The sequence below is a fragment of the Petaurus breviceps genome, unplaced genomic scaffold (assembly GCF_028583685.1).
Source record: "Petaurus breviceps papuanus isolate PSGF00001 unplaced genomic scaffold, PetGlider_PUasm1.0 90603, whole genome shotgun sequence".
In the NCBI taxonomy this organism is placed as follows: Eukaryota; Metazoa; Chordata; class Mammalia; order Diprotodontia; family Petauridae; genus Petaurus; species Petaurus breviceps.
The window spans coordinates 1,447,030-1,468,813 of record NW_027187284.1 but is presented as its reverse complement, the minus strand read 5'-3'; the positions used below and the strand labels follow the sequence as shown (position 1 = coordinate 1,468,813).

At 35.1% G+C, this 21,784-nt stretch overlaps 1 protein-coding gene across 10 annotated transcripts in view; it reads left to right on the top strand.

Moving 5' to 3' along the window:
- The window catches only part of DMD (dystrophin), a 2,504,498-nt gene that overhangs the window by 1,172,284 nt on the left and 1,310,430 nt on the right, over positions 1-21,784 (top strand). For all 10 annotated transcript variants that reach the window (XM_069063824.1, XM_069063827.1, XM_069063826.1 and 7 more), the window contains one exon: positions 19,194-19,366. In XM_069063824.1, the coding sequence (XP_068919925.1) occupies positions 19,194-19,366 (173 nt within the window). The remainder of the gene's footprint in view (positions 1-19,193; positions 19,367-21,784) is intronic.

Here is a 21,784-nt window from a genome sequence, read left to right as displayed (position 1 = left end):
ACATATATTGTTTACCTTGTTCAGGAGAAAAGGTCAGCACCCTGAACCTCAAAGTATACAGGCATAATTATCAAGACAGAAACATCAAGTAGACAGCTTTCCAAACTGTCCAACCATTACATCCATACCCAGTCAACATCTGGGTTTCCACATTCTGGGTTTTTCAAAGCCGGGGGACTCTCAACAACGGCTTCCCAGAATTCAGATCAAATCACAGAACACTTCTCAAAGTGAGTCCCAAAACAAAGCTACACATCAGGGCTTATATAGCCTTCTCCTGGCTCAGAGAATGTAACAACCTTTTGGACCCACTGGCCAATCAAAAAGTATCTACTGAAAAACAAGCCTCCCCCACCCCAGGCTTCAGGTGCACATTAGCCTAGGGGCAGGGAAGATCTTTAAAATTTACATTCTTATTACATCTCTCTTCTGAGATCATTACATCATTGACTTCTGAGATACTGAATCACTAATTTCCTACTGAGATTTCAAACTTGTTGTCCCATACATATCTGAAATGTGATATGTTCCAAATGGAACTCAATATCTTTTCCCACAAACCAATATCCCTTTTTATCTTCCTTTCATTGTTTTGGGCACCACCATTTTCCCATATATCCAGGTTCATCCATCGATATCATCCTTAAATTTTCCCTCTTACATATAACTGCTCAATACTCAAATCTTATCATTTCTATGTTAAAATTCTTTTATGTGTTTTCTTCCATTCTCTCATACAACCACCACCTCTTGCCTAGACTACTTTGCAATAGCCTCATAATTGGCTATTCCTGGACATTACCAAATGGGGTTTCCATTACACTATCTTGCTAATCATCCTTATACCCCTCCCATCAAATAAATGGACTCTGGCCTGGACCTTTGGGTTCTAATAGGTGAGGTTTTATCTTATATTTCCCATAAGCAGGCCTCAATGCCATTTCATGGATATTTCTGAATTATACTTCCCTGGGTAGTATTATAACTTTTTCTTAAACTTGTATACTCAGCTCTTAGCACAGTACCCAACAAATAGCAAGCACTCAATAAATGGTTTATAATTTATTTATGCTTCCTGTCCTTCTAATCCATGTTCCAAACCACTGTCAAAGCACAGTGCCCGACAAATATCAAGCACTCAATAAATGTGTTATCATTTATTTATCCTTCCTGTCCTTCTAATCCATGTTCTAAACCACTGTCAAAGTCAAGGAAGCTAGGAGAAAAAGGTAAGTAAGGAAAGGATTTCAGACATGGAGGACAGCCAGCACAAAGGTATAGTGTCTAAAGATAAAGTGTAATGATAATGTATAAAGATAATGTGTAGAACAGCAAGAAATGCAATGGAACTAGAGTGAAGAATACTTGTAGAAGAGTAAAATGTTAGAAGCCTGGAAAAAAATAGCAAGGAGTCAGGTCATAAAAAATTTTAAATGTCAAATATAGGGTTTTATATTTGATCTTATAGTAATAAGAAGCTGCTGTTGTTTATTGAACTGGGGTAGGGAAACATCATTCATCATACTTTCACTTTATGAAAATCACTTTATGAATGAGTAAAGTATAAATGTGGGTGAAGAGAGACTTGAGGTAGGAAGATTAACCAGAAGGTAATTGATATTTCAGTAGATAGAGCACTGGATCTAGATTAAGGAGGACCTGAGTTCAAATTCAGCCTTAGACACTTATTAGCTTTATAGCCCTGGCAACATCACTTAACCTCTGTCTGCCTCAGTTCTTCAACCACAAAATTGGGATACAAAGGTACTTACCTCCCACAATTATTTTGATTCTCAAATTGGTACTTAGTATAGTGCCTGGCATATAGTAGGTGCTTGATAAATTCTTTATTTCTTCTTTCCTTCCTTTCTAACCTCTCTCTCCATCCCTTCCTTCATTTATTCCTTCCTATTGCAATAGTCTAGACATCAAGTGATGAAACCCTGTATTTCAGTGGTGGCTATATCTATAGAAAGAAGGAAACATACAAGAACTGTTGTGAAGGTAGGAATGACAAGGCATGGCAACAGTTTCAATATGTGGTATTAGTGAAAGAGTAGAGTTAAAGATGAAATTGTGTTTGTGAACCTGGGTGACTGGAAGTTGGTGATTAGGTTGGGAACAATCTTTGACAGAAATAGGTAGGATCAAGGATTCATGTCCTGACTTTTGACTTGGCAAAAAGATGCTCAGCCTCTTTGTGTGAGACAGGGGTGAAAGAGTAGAAAGTGGTAAAAGATATCTGAGAGGTGTGAGATGAAGAGAAGGTAAGAAGAGGCAGCTCTTGGCAAATGGCCTCAGTTTGTTCAGTGACATGACATATAAGGTCCTTAGATTGGAGTGGGTTGGGATTAGGAGTCATAAAGCAGAGGAAAAGATCAAGTGTTAAAAGATTACAATCAGATAAAGGAATTTGAGGGTTCATTTACAAGGAAGTACAATATTTGTAGGAGATGGAAAGACCAAGGTTATGGCTGACTGTCTACAGTTGAAGTAGAGTAAAGAAATAGGTCATGAAAATTGAGTAATTTGAGGAAATTGGAAGTTAGAGTATTTGAGGGAGTATCAATATGTAGGTTACAGTCTGCTAATATGGAGCCTAAAGTTGGGGCTGAGAAAAATACTTAAAACCCAGAATGGAAAACATTAGGTGAAGAGAGAATGACATTTGGGTCAATTCTTAAAAGTCAACGATCTGGATTGGTAGCGAATTTTAATATCATTAACCTCAAAGGATAGAAATAATAGAACTTTCATTTGATTCAAAATATATATATATATATACATATACAGATGTGTATTTTCTGTAACATGATTAAATCTGGCCCCATGCTCTCTGGGTCAGACTTGTTATAATTTTGTATTAACCCCCAAATAAAACATGTACTCTTTGCCATTCCTATCCTAGAGTCAGGACTGCTATATCATCACTTCTAAGGGTTTCAGGATACCCTGAGGGGTTGGGTGACCTCTTTGTTCTGCCATCAATTCAAGCCCTCACCAGCTTGTTCCCTTATGGAACCAGTGTTTAAAGTGAGAAAGATGGAGGATATAGGGTTCACAACTTAGTTCAGAATCTACATAGCATCAATCTAAACAAATTCATGTACAAAGCAGTCATTCCTGAGGACTTTGAATGCACTGGAGTCCCAAACCCTTGCTTCTCAGAGCACTGATTCTGGGCTGGCCCTAACACCTGAGTTGGATTTCTGGATTCCTGTGGTTTGCATGTCCAACTTACATTGGAGTCAACACTCCTTGTACCTAGGATAAAAAGAACAAATGAAAATACCACAGACCGAGGCCCATTTCTTGGTGCTATGTGATCCAGGGAGGTGGGGGAGGCAGAACATCCCATTATTCTTCCCCTTATAGAATGTTTTTCTCACAAGAAACTAAGTCACTTCACTAGTAAAGGAGTCATCTCACTCCCTTAGACATGAATGCATCACAAATTACTGCTGGTACTGATACAGGACTTTTTGAAGATACTGACAGTTCCACACAGCCAATGAATAAAGGCTTTTCTCAACCACATGGAAGACCAATTAAGATGGTTACAAGATGTTCAGAAATGCTCCAATCTTCACAATTCTTCCAGAAGCAGCTGTTCAGCATACTCCATGTGTATGATACCATCTTAGTAAAATAATGAGGTCTGCACATACATCAAACACCCATTACATACCCAAAGAGTATTTCTAATAGACAAAAATTCAAAATGGAGAGAGTTTTCTCCTGATTTATTCAACTTTTTATTTTTTTTAATGAACCAAGATGCTTATCAAATTTATTAACGGTACCAATCTGACAGATAGAATAGCAGAATCAGTTTCCAAAATGTCTGGAATGTCTGGAACAAATGTTGGTTCAAATCTATTTAACAGATGCAATTTAATGTATTTACTCCATACTCTCTATTTTTAAAATCAGTTTAAATGAATACGGGATAAGGGAAATGTGGCTTGATAGCTATTCATGTAGAAGGGAACTATATGTTGACAATATGATGTGGTTGCTAAAAGACATGGATTTTTAAAGGAAGGACTTTTGGCCCCATTAAAAAAAATTGTCATCTTACTCAGATGCCTTAACATGACATAGAAGTGAGTCTTGCTTCTGCCAGAAGAGGAAAAGATCTTTCAGGTCCTCTCGATTTGAAAGAATTTGAGTATGAACCTAGTGTGGCAAATTGTGTTTCTTTCCTTTGAAAAGCTAAATTTTGAGTGGCTCATCACCAGCTTAAGGATATTTAATATTATTGGCCATAATAACTCATAAATACCAACTACTATAGCAGGGAAAGTCCATGAACTTCTTTTGCAAGGAATATCCACAATGGTTGTCAAAGAGCCTTGACTTATTGAAGAATAAATTTTTTAATGAAAAAGAATATCCCCATTACATGCTGCTGATTACTTTCAATGTAACCTTTGAAAATGGTGAAAAAGGAGAAAATTATTTCACCTTTATATGTACCGATATATTATTTGTTGGTGTAAGTTTGCAGCTATGGTAACAGCACCTATCTGCTGTAGTATTACTGAGCATGACAATATAAGAATGCTATTGAGTATTTGGAGAAGAGAGATAACTAGTCTCTGTACTATTGAGTCTGGAGAAGAGAAGGCTAAAAAGAGGCTTGAAAGATGAAGACAAATATTTGAAGTCAAGTAATAAAGAAACATTAATTGATTACCTACTGTGTGGCAGAAACTAAGGAATCAAGTACAAAAGTCATACAATCCCTGTTCTCAGCCTTATAATCAATTACTACATATAAAAGAAAAAGAAAATGATCCTACATAGCTTCTGAAGTAGTATAAGAATCAATGGGTAGAAGTTAGAGATGGCCAGATTTTGATTCAAGTGAAGAAAAATCTTCTTAAAAATTGTCATTCCAAAAACCAATTAAGTTAGTCAATGTTGATACCCATTAGTCTTGAGTTATGCAGGCAAGACAGCAGATAAACATCTGTCTATAAAGACAGAACTTCACAGTTGACAAAAATTAGCTTCTAAAATATTAAAAAAAATACAAAAAAATAGACAACACAATTTGCATCGTTCACTGTAGAATTATTGGTAATTTTAAATATTGTATGTAACTATGTATTTATATGAAAATCCTTCTCTAATTTCATTTGGAAAGATAAGTACGAACTGCTTCCTTCATTTCACTTTTCCCATAAAATTTTAAAAGGGAGTTTTCACCAAGCTTAATGAAAGAAAATCTGATTAAAAGAAAAATATGGTCACCATATTCTGGACAATTTCTAGAGCTGTAGTATTAATTAAACTTATACATCCAAAAAGAGCAATACTCCAGTCTTTTTAATGGTTTTATACTGCATGTGTATATTTGTTATGTGGCTAACCATGCACCCATATCTAAATGGAATTACATTATGAGTTAGGAGAGGAAGATAACATGTTCTTATTTTTCTGACAAAATACATTAAAAATTTATTTTTCTCTACCTCTAAAATCTTTGTTCTTTTCTTGAGCTATATTGTAATACAGGTTGTTAAAAAAAATAATAAAGTTCCATTGTGTGTAAAATGGCCTAATCATGAGTCATTCCCTTATTTCCTATAGCAAGAAAGTAGGAAACCTCAGCAGTGATTGATCACTGTTAAGTGAGAACATTTTCTGCATGCACGAATGTCCCTTGAATTTTCTCAAAGACAACTCTATGAATGAGAGGACAGAAGGAATATGTGCAATAGGGAAACACGGAAATCCTTTTTTGAAATAGATATTGAACTTTATTCCATTCTGGTTCACTACCCATAATGAAGTCTAATATTTTATATGACCTATTTCTGAATCTTATAGAGTTTTATCTATTATTTACAGCTTCATTTCATTTTCTTCGTCCAGTTAGTTATATGCCAAAAACTTTATTGTTATTATATAATAATTTTCACAAAGTCCTAATCTGATGTTTTACTGTGATATTGAGGTCACCATATTGTATCTATAACTGACATAATATAAGTTCTGTATAAGTTGTATAAAACTAGGAAAGCTAATTATGGTCTTGACACTATGTTGAGTCTAATGAGACAAATAGGAAGTGCAGTGGATGGAGAATAAGACTGGGAGTTAGGAAGACCTGAGTTCAAATTCTGTTTCAGACATTAGTTGCATGAATCTGGTCAACTCACTTAACTTGAGTCTCCTCATTTGTTAAATGGAGATAATAATAGCACCTTCCTCCCAGAGTTGTTGCAAAGATTAAATGAGATATTATTTATAAAGTGCCTTGCAATCCTTAAAGCTCTACATAAATGTTAACTACTTTTAGTTGTTATTATTGTTTAGGGACCAACCTAAGTAACTACAGAACAGTTCATCTTTGTAGATTGGACACTGGGCAATGAATTCACTGGTCATGGCAAACCATGAAATAATCATTTAACATACAAATGGTCTTCCACCTTGTGGGGCTTTTTCAAATGCTGGGAAGTGGCTGAAAGAAGGGCAGAGGATAATAGGAATCACGTAGTTTTTAGCACTCCCATTAAATACTGTCTTAACTATTCAATTAAATTCAGTCACCATTATTAAGTGATTACTGTAAGCAAGACAATGTGATACATGCTAGGAATACAAAGACAAGAAAATTGTGGTATTGCAAATGTGTGCTCTTTGTTTAGTGATCAAGGAGTCATATTATTGAAATAAGTGAACTAAATCAGCAACAAGAAACAGGAAGTAAGGTAGATTTACTTCAAAATTTGGGAATGGCTAATCAAACTGTGGTACATGAATATAATAGAATTAGAATGTCATTGCATTCTAAGAAATTATGTTAGAATAATCAATGCAGAATTAAATACTGTGCATGAAGTTCATGCGGACAGAAAAAGTAAAACAATATGCAAAGCCTATAGAATAATTAAAACTGTAGTGTAATGGGGAAGCCATGAAACTGAGCACCATGTAATTATAATGACCCAAACTGGCCCTTAAGAAGAGATGAAAAAATGTACCTGATTTGCAGGTGGGGGCTATGTATGTTTAAAAAATGCATATGCTACCAGTCTCAGGTGAGGTGCTGATTAATTTTGCTGAACTTCTGTGTTTCCTTTCTTTTTTAATTCTTTGTTGCAAAGGATGTAAAAAAGATTCTGGATTGGGTAGGGGAAAGAGATATGTTTATAAATAAAGTTAATGTGAAAAGTAAGCTACCAATCAAATGTTTGTTAAAGGAGAATGAACCACTTTAATATTGACATTTCTTACAATAGATGAAACCAGAAAACAATAGGAAGTTTCAAGAGTTGACAGAATTGGGGTGACTAGGTGGTGCAGTGAATAGAGCACCAGCCCTGGAGTCACGAGAACCTGAGTTCAAATCTGCCCTCTGACACTTAACACAAAAACTAGCAGTGTGACCTTGGACAAGTCACTTAACCCCAACTGCCCTCCAAAAAAAAATAGTTGACAGAGTTGATTTCATGAGTCACCCACAGACAATAGGATTCATTATATTGGGCACTTGATTATCTTGCCTTAATCATGAAGGAAAATTGTAGCTTATAAAATAATTTTTGTTGCAGCAAATTAAAAGGTATAGAAATTATTTAAAGAACTTGACAACATCTTTTCAACTAAATCAACATAGAAAATGATACTTGGTGATTTCAGTGAGAAGGTGGGCACAGGGGAGGGTGGCAAAAAAATAAAGCTGTATTCAAAAATATAGTTCAAGTTGAAGACAAATCTTTGTAGACTACTAAAAACAACATATTTACACACTGAATATTTCCTTCAAGTAGATAGGCAGAAGGCAATGGGCACAACCAATCTTGTTGAATGTTACAAAAGAGTAAAATGACTGTGTCTTACCAGACTGGCTACAATCAGTTGTCTGTATTTAATTAGAGCATTGATTAGTGGAAAGTTAGATATCAACATCAATTAGCAGAGAGAATAAAAATAATAAGAAGACACTTTGTATAATTTTTTATTTTTATATTTAATACTTCAATATTTATATAGTTTAAATATTCAATTTAACCTACATTATTCCAATAAGTCAAAGATGCTAGAAAATGAGAAATGGAAAAAAAAAGCAAAAGTATTGGCTTTGCTTATCAGCATTTAATATAAGATCTTAAGTGATTATTCAATACACCAATAAGTATTAGGCATCTACTGTGTTCCAGAAACTGCACTAGGCACTGAGGATACAAAGATAAAAGTCAACACAGTGAGGTCAAAAGATTCTGGAAAGCAGGTTAGTCAGTATATTGTAAATTCACTTTCAGGTAGTGTCTCTTTGGAACACTCTCCCCAGCCTGTACTCAAAGATTTGGTCCCCTAAAGGACTAGTACTTCTTTTTTAAAGTACTCTGTCTGACATTTCTAAAGTATTAGCTTTTAAGCTTCTATGAGTGTATTTAACTTTTGATGGCCAGAGAACACAATTATCTGAAAGAAAAGGCATTTTTTTTTAAATGGCAGAGTAAGAAAAATAGCAATCTTCCATATAAAACTGGGCTATGCTATCCTACAAATGCACAGGACATCAGTATTGATATGGATATACTGATATATATGTGTGGATGCATACTGTGTATCTCTATCTGTCTGTCTGTCTAGGTATCTATCTAGCTATCTGCCAAAGAATTCATGAGTGGAAAGGCTTACATATAGACAACATATGTGGCCAAGGCAACTTAAACCTCCAAAATTTTTGCTCCCCTTTCCTCCCTTCTCACTGTTTCCCTGCCCTGCTCATTTGGATGACTTGCTCCAGTGGACCTCCTAGGCCTGCTCCCAAACAAGACTTGTAACTCTCATACTTGTTCATGATCTCTGACATATACAGCTTCATGCTTAGCTAAAATCCTAGCTTAGTGTACTTTCTATCTATCTATCTATCTATCTATCTATCTATCTATCTATCTATCTGTCTGTCTGTCTGTCTGTCTGTCTGTCTGTCTGACTGTCTGACTGTCTGTGTCTGACTGTCTATCTATCTGTCTATCTATCATCTATCATTTTGAAAGAATTGAACCCATACCATCCATCTCCTGAAAAGAATCACAGTTGCTGGTGCTAGTCTGCTCACCAATTCACTTTAATTCCAAGGCTAGACTTTGGTCCATTGGATGCTGTCAGATGTTGTTCCATAAAACAATTGAAAGGGGAGGAGAAAGTAATCTCTTACTTTCTTTCTTCCATTCCCTGAGAAGAAAAAAGGAGGAGGAAAAAATAAAGACCAAACTCTTTCCTTAGAGGTGCCATCTTTTTTAAAGGCCACCAGAGACATGCTGATCCTCTAGGCAGCTAATCAGTAGAAATTTCTTGTTTATTGTCTAATATTTTTATTCAGTGCCCTATAATTCCATCTGAGTTACTGACGAACTTCTGCCAAGCAACTTTGTTGCTTTCTTTAGAAAGGTCCTTTATAATCTGTTCTTGGGTTACTTAGGAAAACCCCTAAACAACTTTCCCCCTTTTTGAGTGAGATTATAAACCTACCTGTGGTATTGCTGGATGAAAGGTTATGCACTGTTTCATAGCCCTTTGGGCATAGTTCCAACAGTACACAACTCAACAAAGAGTGAATTAGTGCCCCAGTTTTCCCACATCCCTCTAACATTTATCATTTACCTTTTTTTCCATGTTAGCCTATCTAATAGGTGTGAAATACTACCTCAGAATTGTTTTAATTTCCATTTCTCTAATCAATAGTGATTTAGAGCATTTTTTCATATTACTATACATAATTTTGATTTGTCTGAAAACTGCTTGTGTATATCCTTTGACTATTTTAAATGGAACTATCCAATTCTACCTTAATGCCAAATTACTCTGGCTTTCTTTGAATGGTAAATCATAGCCACAACCCAAGCTTCTGTAGCTCACTATTTAGGTTCTGATGATTTAGAATTAGTGTAAATAGCAATTGTTTTGTGTTCTGACCAGATACTCTGAGGGTCTTCCACTGATTAATATCTTTTGGATGAAAAATTGAGCCATCTTTTGTCTTTACTCTTATCCAGCCCTTAATCATAGAGTAGAGAGACCTGGGAAAGACTTTAATTTACAAAGGCCAAGCTCAATCAGTGTATCCTGCTTTTATTTCTGTCAAAGTAAAACTTTCAGCAAGTCACTCATGTATATGACAATATTAGAAAAAAACACTTTAATATATATTTCACAGAGATAACTACTCAATGACCCATTTCTTTTAAGTGAGTCAGTGTCCAAATAGAAGAGAAATTTCCTACAGATACTGAGGTACTCCAGATATTCCTTTTTGGGTATGATTTTGTGCTGACTTCATCAAGATTCAGAACATTACATTTCCTTAATGAGATGGACTACTACTAAGAAGAAATTGGCCTTTATAATCCAAATAGGAAAATGGATGAAAATATATAATGTCCAGATTATGATAATTATTTGAATATCTATTCCATGGAGGGTCATTACAGTATACACTTAGACCAGGTATTACAAATTGACAAGGAATAGTATCTGGAGCTCAGAAAGATGATACTTGGCTATCTACTGGATTATATTTTTGGAAAGTACATAGTTCTTTGAATGATCTAGGTTTACTCTTCAACAAAAATTTCCATTACTTTTGGTGCAGTACTGGCATATAGATTTGAATCTTGGACCACTATCATTTCTGAAGAATCAGAGTTACAGATGACCTAGGGGCCAGTAAGAGATGCATACTGAACAAAAATAGACTTCAGTTCATTCTCAGTTATAATATACGTATAGAAAATAGCATAGGAATACTACCTAAGATGTAATATAATCCGAAGAAAACATGGTCTGGTCTTGTGAAAAGGGTGAGAAATGGAAGTGCAGTAGTTCAGATACTTGGCTATGTAGAGAAGGTTGGAAGGATCAGAAATACATGATTCTTTGGCAGATCTGTAGGGAAAATTGCATAGTAAGGGAAAAGATGGGAAATTACAAATCTGCACTGATGGAAAGAATAGGTTAATGAATGAGATCATATAGTCATTAAGACTGAAGTTTAATAATGTAATTTCTACACAGAAATATTTCTTAGTAAGTACTTTCTTTAGTAAGACTCTTACAAAATTGTGATTTATATTTTACTTCACAGGCTTTTCCCATTCCAACTGAGTGCTCCTCTCACCAAGTGGCTGAGATATTAGAATCCTCACTTAAAAGCAAGCATTCATTTTCACCGATTTTGTTTAGCTATGTTCAAACATAGTATCTTTGTGAATTTTTTTTTCTGTGTGCCATTAAGAGCAAAGATATTTCCATTTTAAAATACTTAGGCATTTTTATTCAGGAGGCATGAAATAGTTTCCTGACATGTGATTATGAAAGTGATTTTTTTCTCAAGAACTGTTCCACTTGTACTCTGCAATTTCCAGAGCTTCATTTGCCATTTTGAAGCACTCCTTAAGCTCCAGTGGTCAACAGTAGAAAAGATGTAAAGATGAATTTATGGAATGGAATTGTAACAGATGTGTCTCAAGAAAATATTTTCTTACTTCCAATTTTGACCTAGACTACAACTTTTCCTCTGTTTAGAGTGTTCTTGAATAGGCCATAAGTATGACAGAAGTTTCTTTTATGCTCTAACAAGAAGAGAAAGAATTTTATAAACTCGGATGGGTTTAATTAAGGACTTAATACATTGCATAAAAGGCTTCAAATTGTACATAAGCCAAGCTGTTGAGTCTCTTGTTTGTAAATTCATATTGTATATGTTCCTATATGCTAGCCTTCCTTTTGGGGGGAGAGGGAGATAATGATAATGACAACTTGCATGTCTGTTACACTTTGTAGTTCTCAATGTTTTTTTTTTTTTAATAGCCTTATTTCATATGATCAACAAATTTCTCTGATAGTCTTTTCTAAGGGTAGGGAACCTGTGGCCACATATGGCCTGATATGTGGGCCATACCCACATACACTCCTCAACAAAAATTTCCATTATTTTTGGTGCAGTACTGGCATATAGATTTGAATCTTGGACCACTATCATTTCTGAAGAATCAGAGTTACAGATGACCTAGGGGCCAGTAAGAGATGCATATGTCAAGTATGGCCCTTTGACTGAATTCAAACTTCACAAACAAATTTACCTTACACACTGTTGTAAAAATCAAATTAGTTTTGTGTAACTATAAAGAATTTACATAAATATACTAACAAAATGAAGTACCATTTGTTGTTTAACTAAAATTGTTTTATCCCTTACATCTATACCTGAAATTTAGTTTTTCCATTGTGACAAATTCCATGCAATCTTATAGTCATATTTCCCTCATTAGCAATGTATATATTTGAGCATCATATGACAACAGTCTTTATAAGCAACAAAGATAGACTACTTTTTTAATGTAAAGAGTTAAAATTGTATTTATTCAAACATAGAATGAATAATCCTTATGTTCTTTAAAGATGTGAACTCAAAATAATGCTTAAAATAAAAATGCTTAGAAAGACCTATAATCTCATAGATATGGGAATTCTCTTCACTAGTGCATAGTATAACCTATCTGACATGGGCTGCTCAGTGTCCAGCACTAAGCATGATCAGAGACGTGAATAAGAAATGACCAGACCATGTGGGTAGTTCAAGAAATAACCATGAACTCCATTTAATGATTCTTTGAACAATGTTTTTAAAGATCAAGCAGACAAAGATTCAAGTGCTCTTATCAATAGCATAGTCTGTCATATACTGGAGTATTCTTATCATTATCTTAATCTGTCATATCCTGGAAGTAGGTCAGAAATAGATAAGGCCTTGTTATCTATGCGCCAAAAAGTCTTAGGGAAGGTGGGTTAACTCCTATCATATGCATTCCCATAACAAAGGATGCTCTTGAGAGCAAACTTCAAGGCCAGGAGCGAAAGCCACAATCATCAAGCACATCTGCATAGAAACTGACCCCCAAGAAACAAATATTTTTGCTTACTACACCTATCCACACCAACTAGCCCCATGTATTTCTTGTCCATATCCTTCCACAAATGGTCCATATTAAATTTAAACTATTTTCTGGAGCTTGGTCTTTTAGTATCTCTGGGAGTAACATTGTGGGCAAATCCTCTATGAAAATTTTATTGAAGGATACAGGCAAGAATTATATAGAACAAGATGGTGTATATGGATCACAATCCACATGATAGAAAGGTATGAAGGGTGTGATTCCTATTGTGATGAAACACTTTCCGTCACTGAATTACTAATGTAGTACTTGGGGTGACCATATTTTACCATTCATTCTCAATACATGATTGGACTCATGTATTGTTTTTTTTTTTTACCCACAATTTTCTCAGTAAATTCTTATATATGAAACTTCCATTTTAATAAAATATAAACTTCTCTAATTAGCTTTTTAATCCCTTAACAATCTGGTCCCCGGCTAAATTTCAGATATTATTCCCCTCCTGAACTCTCAGATCAAGCCAAACTGGCCTTCTCTCTGTTCCTCAGATATGATACTCCATTACACGCACCTTCCTTCTAGCCATAGCTTCTGAGTCCCTCTCTTCCTTTGTTATAGAGTCTCAGCACCATCATATACAAAAAAGTATTTTTGATCCCTGTAGCAGCAAGCACCCCAGCATCCCCAGGGTGGCTGCCAATGCAGGTTCCTAGATCTCCTTTTCTAAAAGAAAGCAACTCAAAATGGGTTAACAATCTTGCTTTAATCAATCAAACATATCATTTACTTAGTTCAGGGGAAAAAGTCAGCACCCCAAGCTTCAAAGTATACAGAGGTTACAAGCAGAAATTACAAGAAGACAGAGAAACAAACAGATCAAGCAGACAGGCCTCCAACTGTTCGACCATTACATCTATACCTAGTCAGTTACCAGAGAGAGAAGCATCAACATCTGGGTTTTTCAAAGCTGAGGGGCTCTTAACAGCTGCCCAGAGTCTCATCTGGTAAAATCACACAACACTTCTGAAAATGAGCCCCAAATCAAAGCCTCACATCAGGGATTATATAGCCTTCTCCTGGCTCAGAGAATGTAACCACCTTCTTGATCCACTGCCCAATCACAAAGTATCTCCTGAAAAACAAGCTTCCCACCACAGGCTCCAGGTACCCTTAAGCCTAGGGGCAGGGAAGATCTTACATAATACAATCTTAGAAAGATGGCAACAACATAAATTTACATTCCCATTACAATCCCCCAAATTATTAGTGTCCTCATTTAGTATTTTTATGTAACAACTTTGTATCTATTAACTTTGTATTTTGCTATATATCTGTCTATTTTCACATATACATATACTATACACACATATGTGAAAGATAAGAGACAAGAGACGTAAGAGAAATGCATTTAATATCTGTACATATATGTAGCAGCAAGCACCCCAGCATCCCCAGGGTGGCTGACAGCACAGGTTCTTGTATCTGCTTTGATAAAGGAAAGCAACTCAAAATGGGTTAACAAGCTTACTTTAATCAGTCAAATTTGTATCATTTACTTAGTTCAGGGGAAAAAGGTCAGCACCCCGAACTTCAGAATATACAGACAGAATTATCAAGACAGAGAAACAGATCAAGTACACAGTTTCCAAACTGTCCAACCATTACATCCATACCAAATCAACATCTGGGTTTCAAAGCTGGAGGACTCTCAACAACGGCTTCCCAGAGTTTCATCAAATCACAGAACACTTCTCAAAGTGAGCCCCCAAACAAAGCCTCACATCAGGGCTTATATAGCCTTCTCCTGGCTCAGAGAATGTAACAACTTTCTTGACCCACTGGCCAATCACAAAGTATCTACTGAAAAAACAAGCCTCCCACCCCAGGCTCCAGGTGCACTCTAGCCTAGGGGCAGGGAAGATCTTAAAAATTTACATTCCCATACAATATATCAGATATAGATATATGAAATGTATTTGCTATCTCCCACATTGGAATGTAAGTTCTTTGAAGATGGGGATTATTTCAGTCTTGATACCTGCATCCCCAGTGCCTAGCACAGTGTTTGGAACATATTAGAGCTTAATGGATGGATTGATGTGCTAGTTGCCATTGATAACATGTTGCAGTAACATACCACATCCACCACATATAATTTTATTTACTTAAACATAAGTATCTTATAAGATACTTTAAATCATCAGGAGGGATATTATCCTAGAAAATTTTATGAGACAACAAATGACTGATAGGTAAGTATACAATTATAAAGATATTTAACTAAAAATTAAACAATATATTTAAATTTTAATGCTAAAGGCAAAATACTCAACTAAATTTAAAAGGAAAAATATATACTACACACTTAGATGACTTTACCATGGAAATGGTAGTGAGTATGGTTCTTATTTTTTAGAGACATAAAAATTACAATTGTTTATTTCTGTAGAACTAAAATTATAAGAGCTTCTAGATATCATGGCTCAAATTTCAAACTGAGGAAATGGGTAAGAAATGTACTGTGATCAACTTTAGTCTTTTGCTTGTATCTTTAACACATATGACGAGGAACTTCAAAAAATTCTCCTTGATTTTGATGGACATTTGTATACAATTTCTCTAAAAATGTTCCAAGGAATGTTCTCCAAATAATCTCACTTTTATGTCTCTAAAAAATACAATAAAGAGGTTTACTGTCTTGTAGTTTGCTTCCCAAAACTTCTAAACTGTTCATTTCCAGGCTCTGAAGTAGCTCCAGAATTTCCTAAGACCATAGCTATTCCAAGTGTTCAGATTAAAATAAAAATGCATTTAAGAGGCCTGTTGCTACTCTTTGACTTCATTTCAGACCTAGCCATGTCCTATTTTAGAGAGGTGTGTGTATATCTCTCCCATATCAGAGATTCCAATTTTTGAGGGGCTAAGTCTATCTGGGTGAACTCTGTTTTTCCCTTGAAAGTTCCTTATCCCACTTTGGTACTTCACACTGTCCAGTTTTGGAAGCTGCTGTATAATATGCCCACAACTTACTAACTTCCACAAAATAAACTGTACCTGAATTCTTGATCAATTAATAAGTCAGGAAATATTTACTAAGCACTACTATGAGAGAGAAATTCTGCTGGACATTGGAGATAGGAAGATAAGATAAGACTCTCCTGTCTCTGTGGTTCTGAGAAAGTTGTTCATTACCCACCAGGAAGGGAACAACACAGGCAGAAACAAGCACCACAGAGAAATGGGTGAGAACTCTGGAAAAAAGGTTTCTTGGGGGTAATTGGGAATGAAATCTGGGGGATCAAGCTTGTATTGATCAAAACAAAAGATTACATATCCCAAGACAGTATTATTTAGCTTCTTTCTTTCCTTAAGCCCACCATCAGAGCCTGAAACACTTTCCCCTGGTAATATAGAAAACTTTTGTTTATCTTTCTTCATTTAAATATTGACTTGGTTAACCACTTTTTAAACAGTGGTTATTATTTGTAGTTGCTAGTTGGTGTTTACTTATTGGGAGGAAGCAACTGAAGAGGAAACATCTTTAGAGAGAGATAGCTCTAACACTGAGGTATTTTGCCAGAAGTACTGTCCTTAGATAGGGGTTGAGAATGAATAAAATGATAAATTAAGTTATAGATTTTTGATACTATTTCTAGAGTGAATAAGAAGCATTTATATTCGGAAATTCATCTGATAATGAGTCAAAACGAGGTAGATAGATGTGACTGAACAATACTAATCACCATGTCATATCCCACGACAATATTACATGAGATTGAGGTTTGCCTTTCTCATAATTTTGTAGTGCATGAATTCCACAATTTCCCAGACAAGGTTATTTACATAGGATATTGCACTCTGAGGGATTCCTGTATTTCTACATCTGGTTTGTATTCCTACATGTTAATTTATATTTTTATTTATTTATTATTTAATTTATTATGAACTTAAGAAATAAAACAAGCATTTCCATAACAGAATAGAAAAAAAGATGATTATACATGAAATTGAAAATCTATTATTTACAACTTGCTATTCCTTTTAAATATATAGTGGATTTGTCAAGTAATTGTGTTTTTATTTGTTCCCTTGCTTCACCCCCCCCCCCCCAGAAGGCTACCATCAGGCAAAAGTGTGTGTGTTTGTGTGTGTGTGTGTGTGTGTGTGTGTGTGTGTGTGTGTGTGTAAAACCATTCTCTGCCTCTATTTATCAGTTCTTTCTCTGGATGAAGATAGCACCTTCCTTTATGTATTCTTTGTAGTTAATTTGGATATTTATAATAGTCAAAATGACATTCTTTCAAAGTTATTATTAAAACAAAATTGTTGTTACAGTATACAATATTCTCTTAGTTCTGCTTATTTTGCTCTTCATTATTTTGTGAAAGTCTATCCATATTTTTCTTAGATCATCGAGCTAGCTCATCATTTCTTATAGCACATGTTTTAGAAGTTGTGTGTCTTCCTCTGGGTGAGTCTATTTAGGATTGACCCAAGGGTGCTATGTCTTGTTCCTACATTCATGGGAGAGTCAAGACCCCTAAATAATAACCCTGCTACTCTGGGGATAATTATGTAATAAAGGATCTGACAGACCTTCCTGCACAGGTCATATTTTTTAGAGATAGTGACCTCTAAGGACAACTGGCCCAATGCTAGGCTAACTTGGCTCTTATCTAAGAGTGTGACTGCCTCTGAAGTGCTTGCTATTTTGTTCTCAAGGAATACAACCTGGGGGAAAAGGTAGAGGTTATTTTTTTTTTTTCATTTAGTCCCTTGACATGTAGCCAAAATCTCTGGATTTTAAAAAGACTTTCTCATATCTAGCTAGGAACATTTATTGCCTTTGTCAGGAGATTGTACAGATTACCTACCAGGTTCTGGCAAACTATAGCCCATGTAGAACAAATTCAGCTGCCACCTGCTTTTGTGCTGTCTGAGAAATAAGAATGTTTTAAAAACAACAATTTTTAGGAAAGTTTTATTTCATTTTTTAAAATGTACCAACCCATGTTAGTTCTTTAGCAATACAAAAAGACAATGGACTAGATTTGACTTTCTAGCTGTTGTTTGCATTCTACTGATACATCCATGGTAGATTTCAACATGCTAGGTCCAATATAATTAAAGCATTGAGTTCAGTGTTCAGGTCCTGGGACTACTCTCTGTCGGTGTTATCTTCCTCCGTTTCCCAAGCTGTAGAGACAAATTAATATTAAGTGTGGAGAGAAATGATAAAGGGACAATGCTTGGATAGTCAGCTGGAACCTGTTAATTTGAGAATAGACTTCTTGCCTTTAGTTTATTAGCTAATCCTAAATTCAGGTTAGTGGGGCAGCTAGGTGGCACAATGAATAGAGCACCAGCCCTGGAGTCAGGAGGACCGGAGTTCAAATCTGACCTTAGACACTTAACACAAAACTAGCTGTGTGACCTTGGGCAAGTCACTTAACCCTGATTGCCCTATCTTCTCCCCCCCAAAAAGGAAAAAAGAGCTAAATTCAGGTTAGTCTAGCTAACCTAACTGAATATACATTAAAGTTTTAGAGTTTAAGCAAAGTATACTTCTACCATGTAACATTATTAAATAGCTCTTTTAAAAAATATATTTTAAGCAAATTTTCTCAAGAAGTAGGACTTATTCTTTCTCCATCTCTCTCCATATATATGAAGAGACAATATGGCGAAGAGAGATAAATGATTATATATATATATACATATATATATATATATATATCACTTAACAGGAGACAGTGAAACTGGCATTTGAAGACTGACTAAATGAATTTTAAATATTTAGCCTAGAAAAGAAAAGACTTGCAGGGAGGGACATGTAATTGTCTTTAAGTGTTTGAAGAGACAATGGAGTATATTAATTGATTATTAGGTTCATAATTTAAAAAAAAAAGAAACTTGAACTTTAAAAGGAGGTAGTATGCCTTGACAGAGAAGGGATTCTTGTACATCCTAGACTGAATGAAATGACCTCAGAGTTTTCTTCCAACAATGAACTTCTGGGTGATTGTGGCTTTTTTTGTTATTAAAAAAAAATAAATTCATTATTGTCACCTACTGCCTTCTCCCCTCCAGAATGTTTTGAATGTTAACAATGAATATGTAAAGAATTGCTTATTTATTTCTGAGGTGAAATTATATTTATATATTACATAATATTATTTATTATATATGGATATAGTTATACTTGCTTGTCATTACAATCAGACTCATTTTTATTATTCTTATTTCCCCCTTTATATCTCAATGTTGCAGAAGGTAAAGGACAGCCTGCAAAGAATTTCAAGTCAGGTTGAGGTCATTCACAATAAGAAGACAGCAGCTTTACAAAATGCTACACCTGTGGAAGCTACTAAGATAAAAGAAGCAGTAACTCAACTCAATTTCCAGTGGGAGAAAGTTAACAAGATATATAAAGATCGACAAGGGTAGGTAACATTTTTAGTTTATAGTCTAAGTGTGCTTGTATTTTCTGGAATGAGGAAGAATTCTGTAACCAAATCTAATCTTTTCTAACTTAGAAGATTGGGGGTTACAACAGAGAGAAAGAAAGCAGCACGTGGTTTATTATTAAGAAAAGAGAAATACAGTGTCTAATATATGTCTGCTAAGGATCTAAGAGCTATGATATGCATTGTGAAAATTCTATTTTATCAAAGTCTATGGGAATAGGACACTACTATGGCAGACATTTTGACAATTTTAAAAGGGTACAGCAGAGTAAAACAGATTTTTTTTTTTGGCTAAGCATAGAAGTTGGATTATTATTCAAATTTGTACACTATATACTTCTATTTATGTTATGATCCAATTAATAGATTAAGAGAAACATGACAAAAAATACAGAACTAGCCTGGGAATCAGAAAAACTTACATTGAAATCTCACCTCTGACATACTGACTGTGACTCTGTGCAAGTCATTTAGAACTTTAAGGAACTCGGACAAGTCTCTAAGACTGAATTACAGAGCAGTTACTCTTCTGCTACATTGTTGTTTTCCACTGGTGGTTTTCTATACCATTTAAACTATAAGTTTGGAAACACATACATAAAGGCACATACATATTTTTATATATTAAGTAACTGTATTTCATAAGTCAATTTTAATATATTGCTTCTTTTTTGTATTAATCTTTATTCTTTTTTGTGAGAAGATAAATATAATAGAGACATTTAATTGCAATTTAAGCCTTTATTTCCATATAGGTTTATACTATTTAAAACCTACTTTGAGTTTACATCAAAATTATCATATTTTTTTTGCTTGGGGTTTTTTTTAATACCTAAAAATACAAATTATTTGAATGGATCCTATTACTAGCCAAAGTTTACATACATAACTTTTCCAGCCTTACTGGCCTTAAGAGTATGCATTATATTCTTCCTGTCAAAGTTCTGTATTACTAATTGTTTTTTTTTTTGTTCACTTGACCCAAGGAAGTTGCTAAATAGGAATTTTTCATCTCTAATCCATGAAAGTTCAACACAACTCAACATAGCAAGCACCTATACAACTACGCAGCTACATTCAGCATGTTCTCATTCATCCCACTAGCTACAGGCCACCCTTCCTAACTACTGTACTTATTGTATTTACATTTGTTCTGTTTATACTCTGTACTTGTCTTGCCCTTTAGAATTTATACTCCTTGAAGACAGGGATTATTTTATCCATTTGATTTACATTTCCAGCACTTAGCCCAGTCACTAATGTAAAATAGGTGATTCAGCTCCTCTTTCAGCTGTTATAGAGGGAATATAATTGAACCTTTTGAATTTAGTTTCCATTCCACTTTTGGCCTTTCCCTCTTTTCATGGTTGTTGTTGAGTCATTTCAGCCCCGTCTGACCTTTGTCCCTCTTTGTGACCCCATTAGGGGTTTTCTTGGCAAAGATAGCAGAGCCATTTCCTTCTCTGGCTCATATTATAGATGAGGAACTGAGGCAAACGGGGTTAAGTGACTTGCCCAGGATCGCGCAGCTACTAAGTGTTGAGGACAGCTTTGAACTCATAAAGATGAATCTTCCTGACTTCAAGCCTACCATTCTATTCACTGTGCTACCTAGCGTCACTGTTGCATGATTTTCATTTATAGCAAATCAGTTTATCATCATTATTTTAGGACAAAACCTTTTTTTAGAAAAATACGGAAAATAAACAAGATTTAAAGGTTAAGTGATACTAGTTTGCCACTCAGCGCTGAGTGGGGGTGGGGAATGAAAAAGCGATACCATCTCCACTAATTTTTATAGTCAAGGAAATAGAAAAAATCTGCTCTACTGGCTTACTGGGTCAATGAACCAGACAGGGCTCCAACTATTCATGATTATATTCAGTTAGGGTTAAGCAACATCCTTCACTTGCAATCTGTTATTGGCTGCTGGATGATCTGCACACTCTCTCTGGGGATCTCCAAAGTTCCCACAAGAACCTCCCTTTCTTCTTCTACAATTCTTCAGTTCTTCTTTCTGTGTGGGGAAAACAAAACGCCAAAAAGATTTTCCAATAACTCCCCTTGCTGAAACTGCCCCTTCCCTCATAAAGACTTCAAAATGCATTGCATGAGACTCAGGAAATGTTATATTTTAACAGTTCTGTCCTTATGAAGCTAAACTGTGCCTTGCGGAAGGGCTTGGGGGGGGGGGGGCAGTTGAACGGAGGGGTGTGGAGAGCAGAGTAGTTATTACTACTTCTCACATTGTGGTGAAATGGAAAGAGTAGATTTTTCACTTACTGAGATTCCAATCCATTTCATAGTTCTGTGACCAAAGGTGTGTGTATGTGTGTATGTGTGTGTGTATATATATATATATATATATATATATATATATATATATATATATAT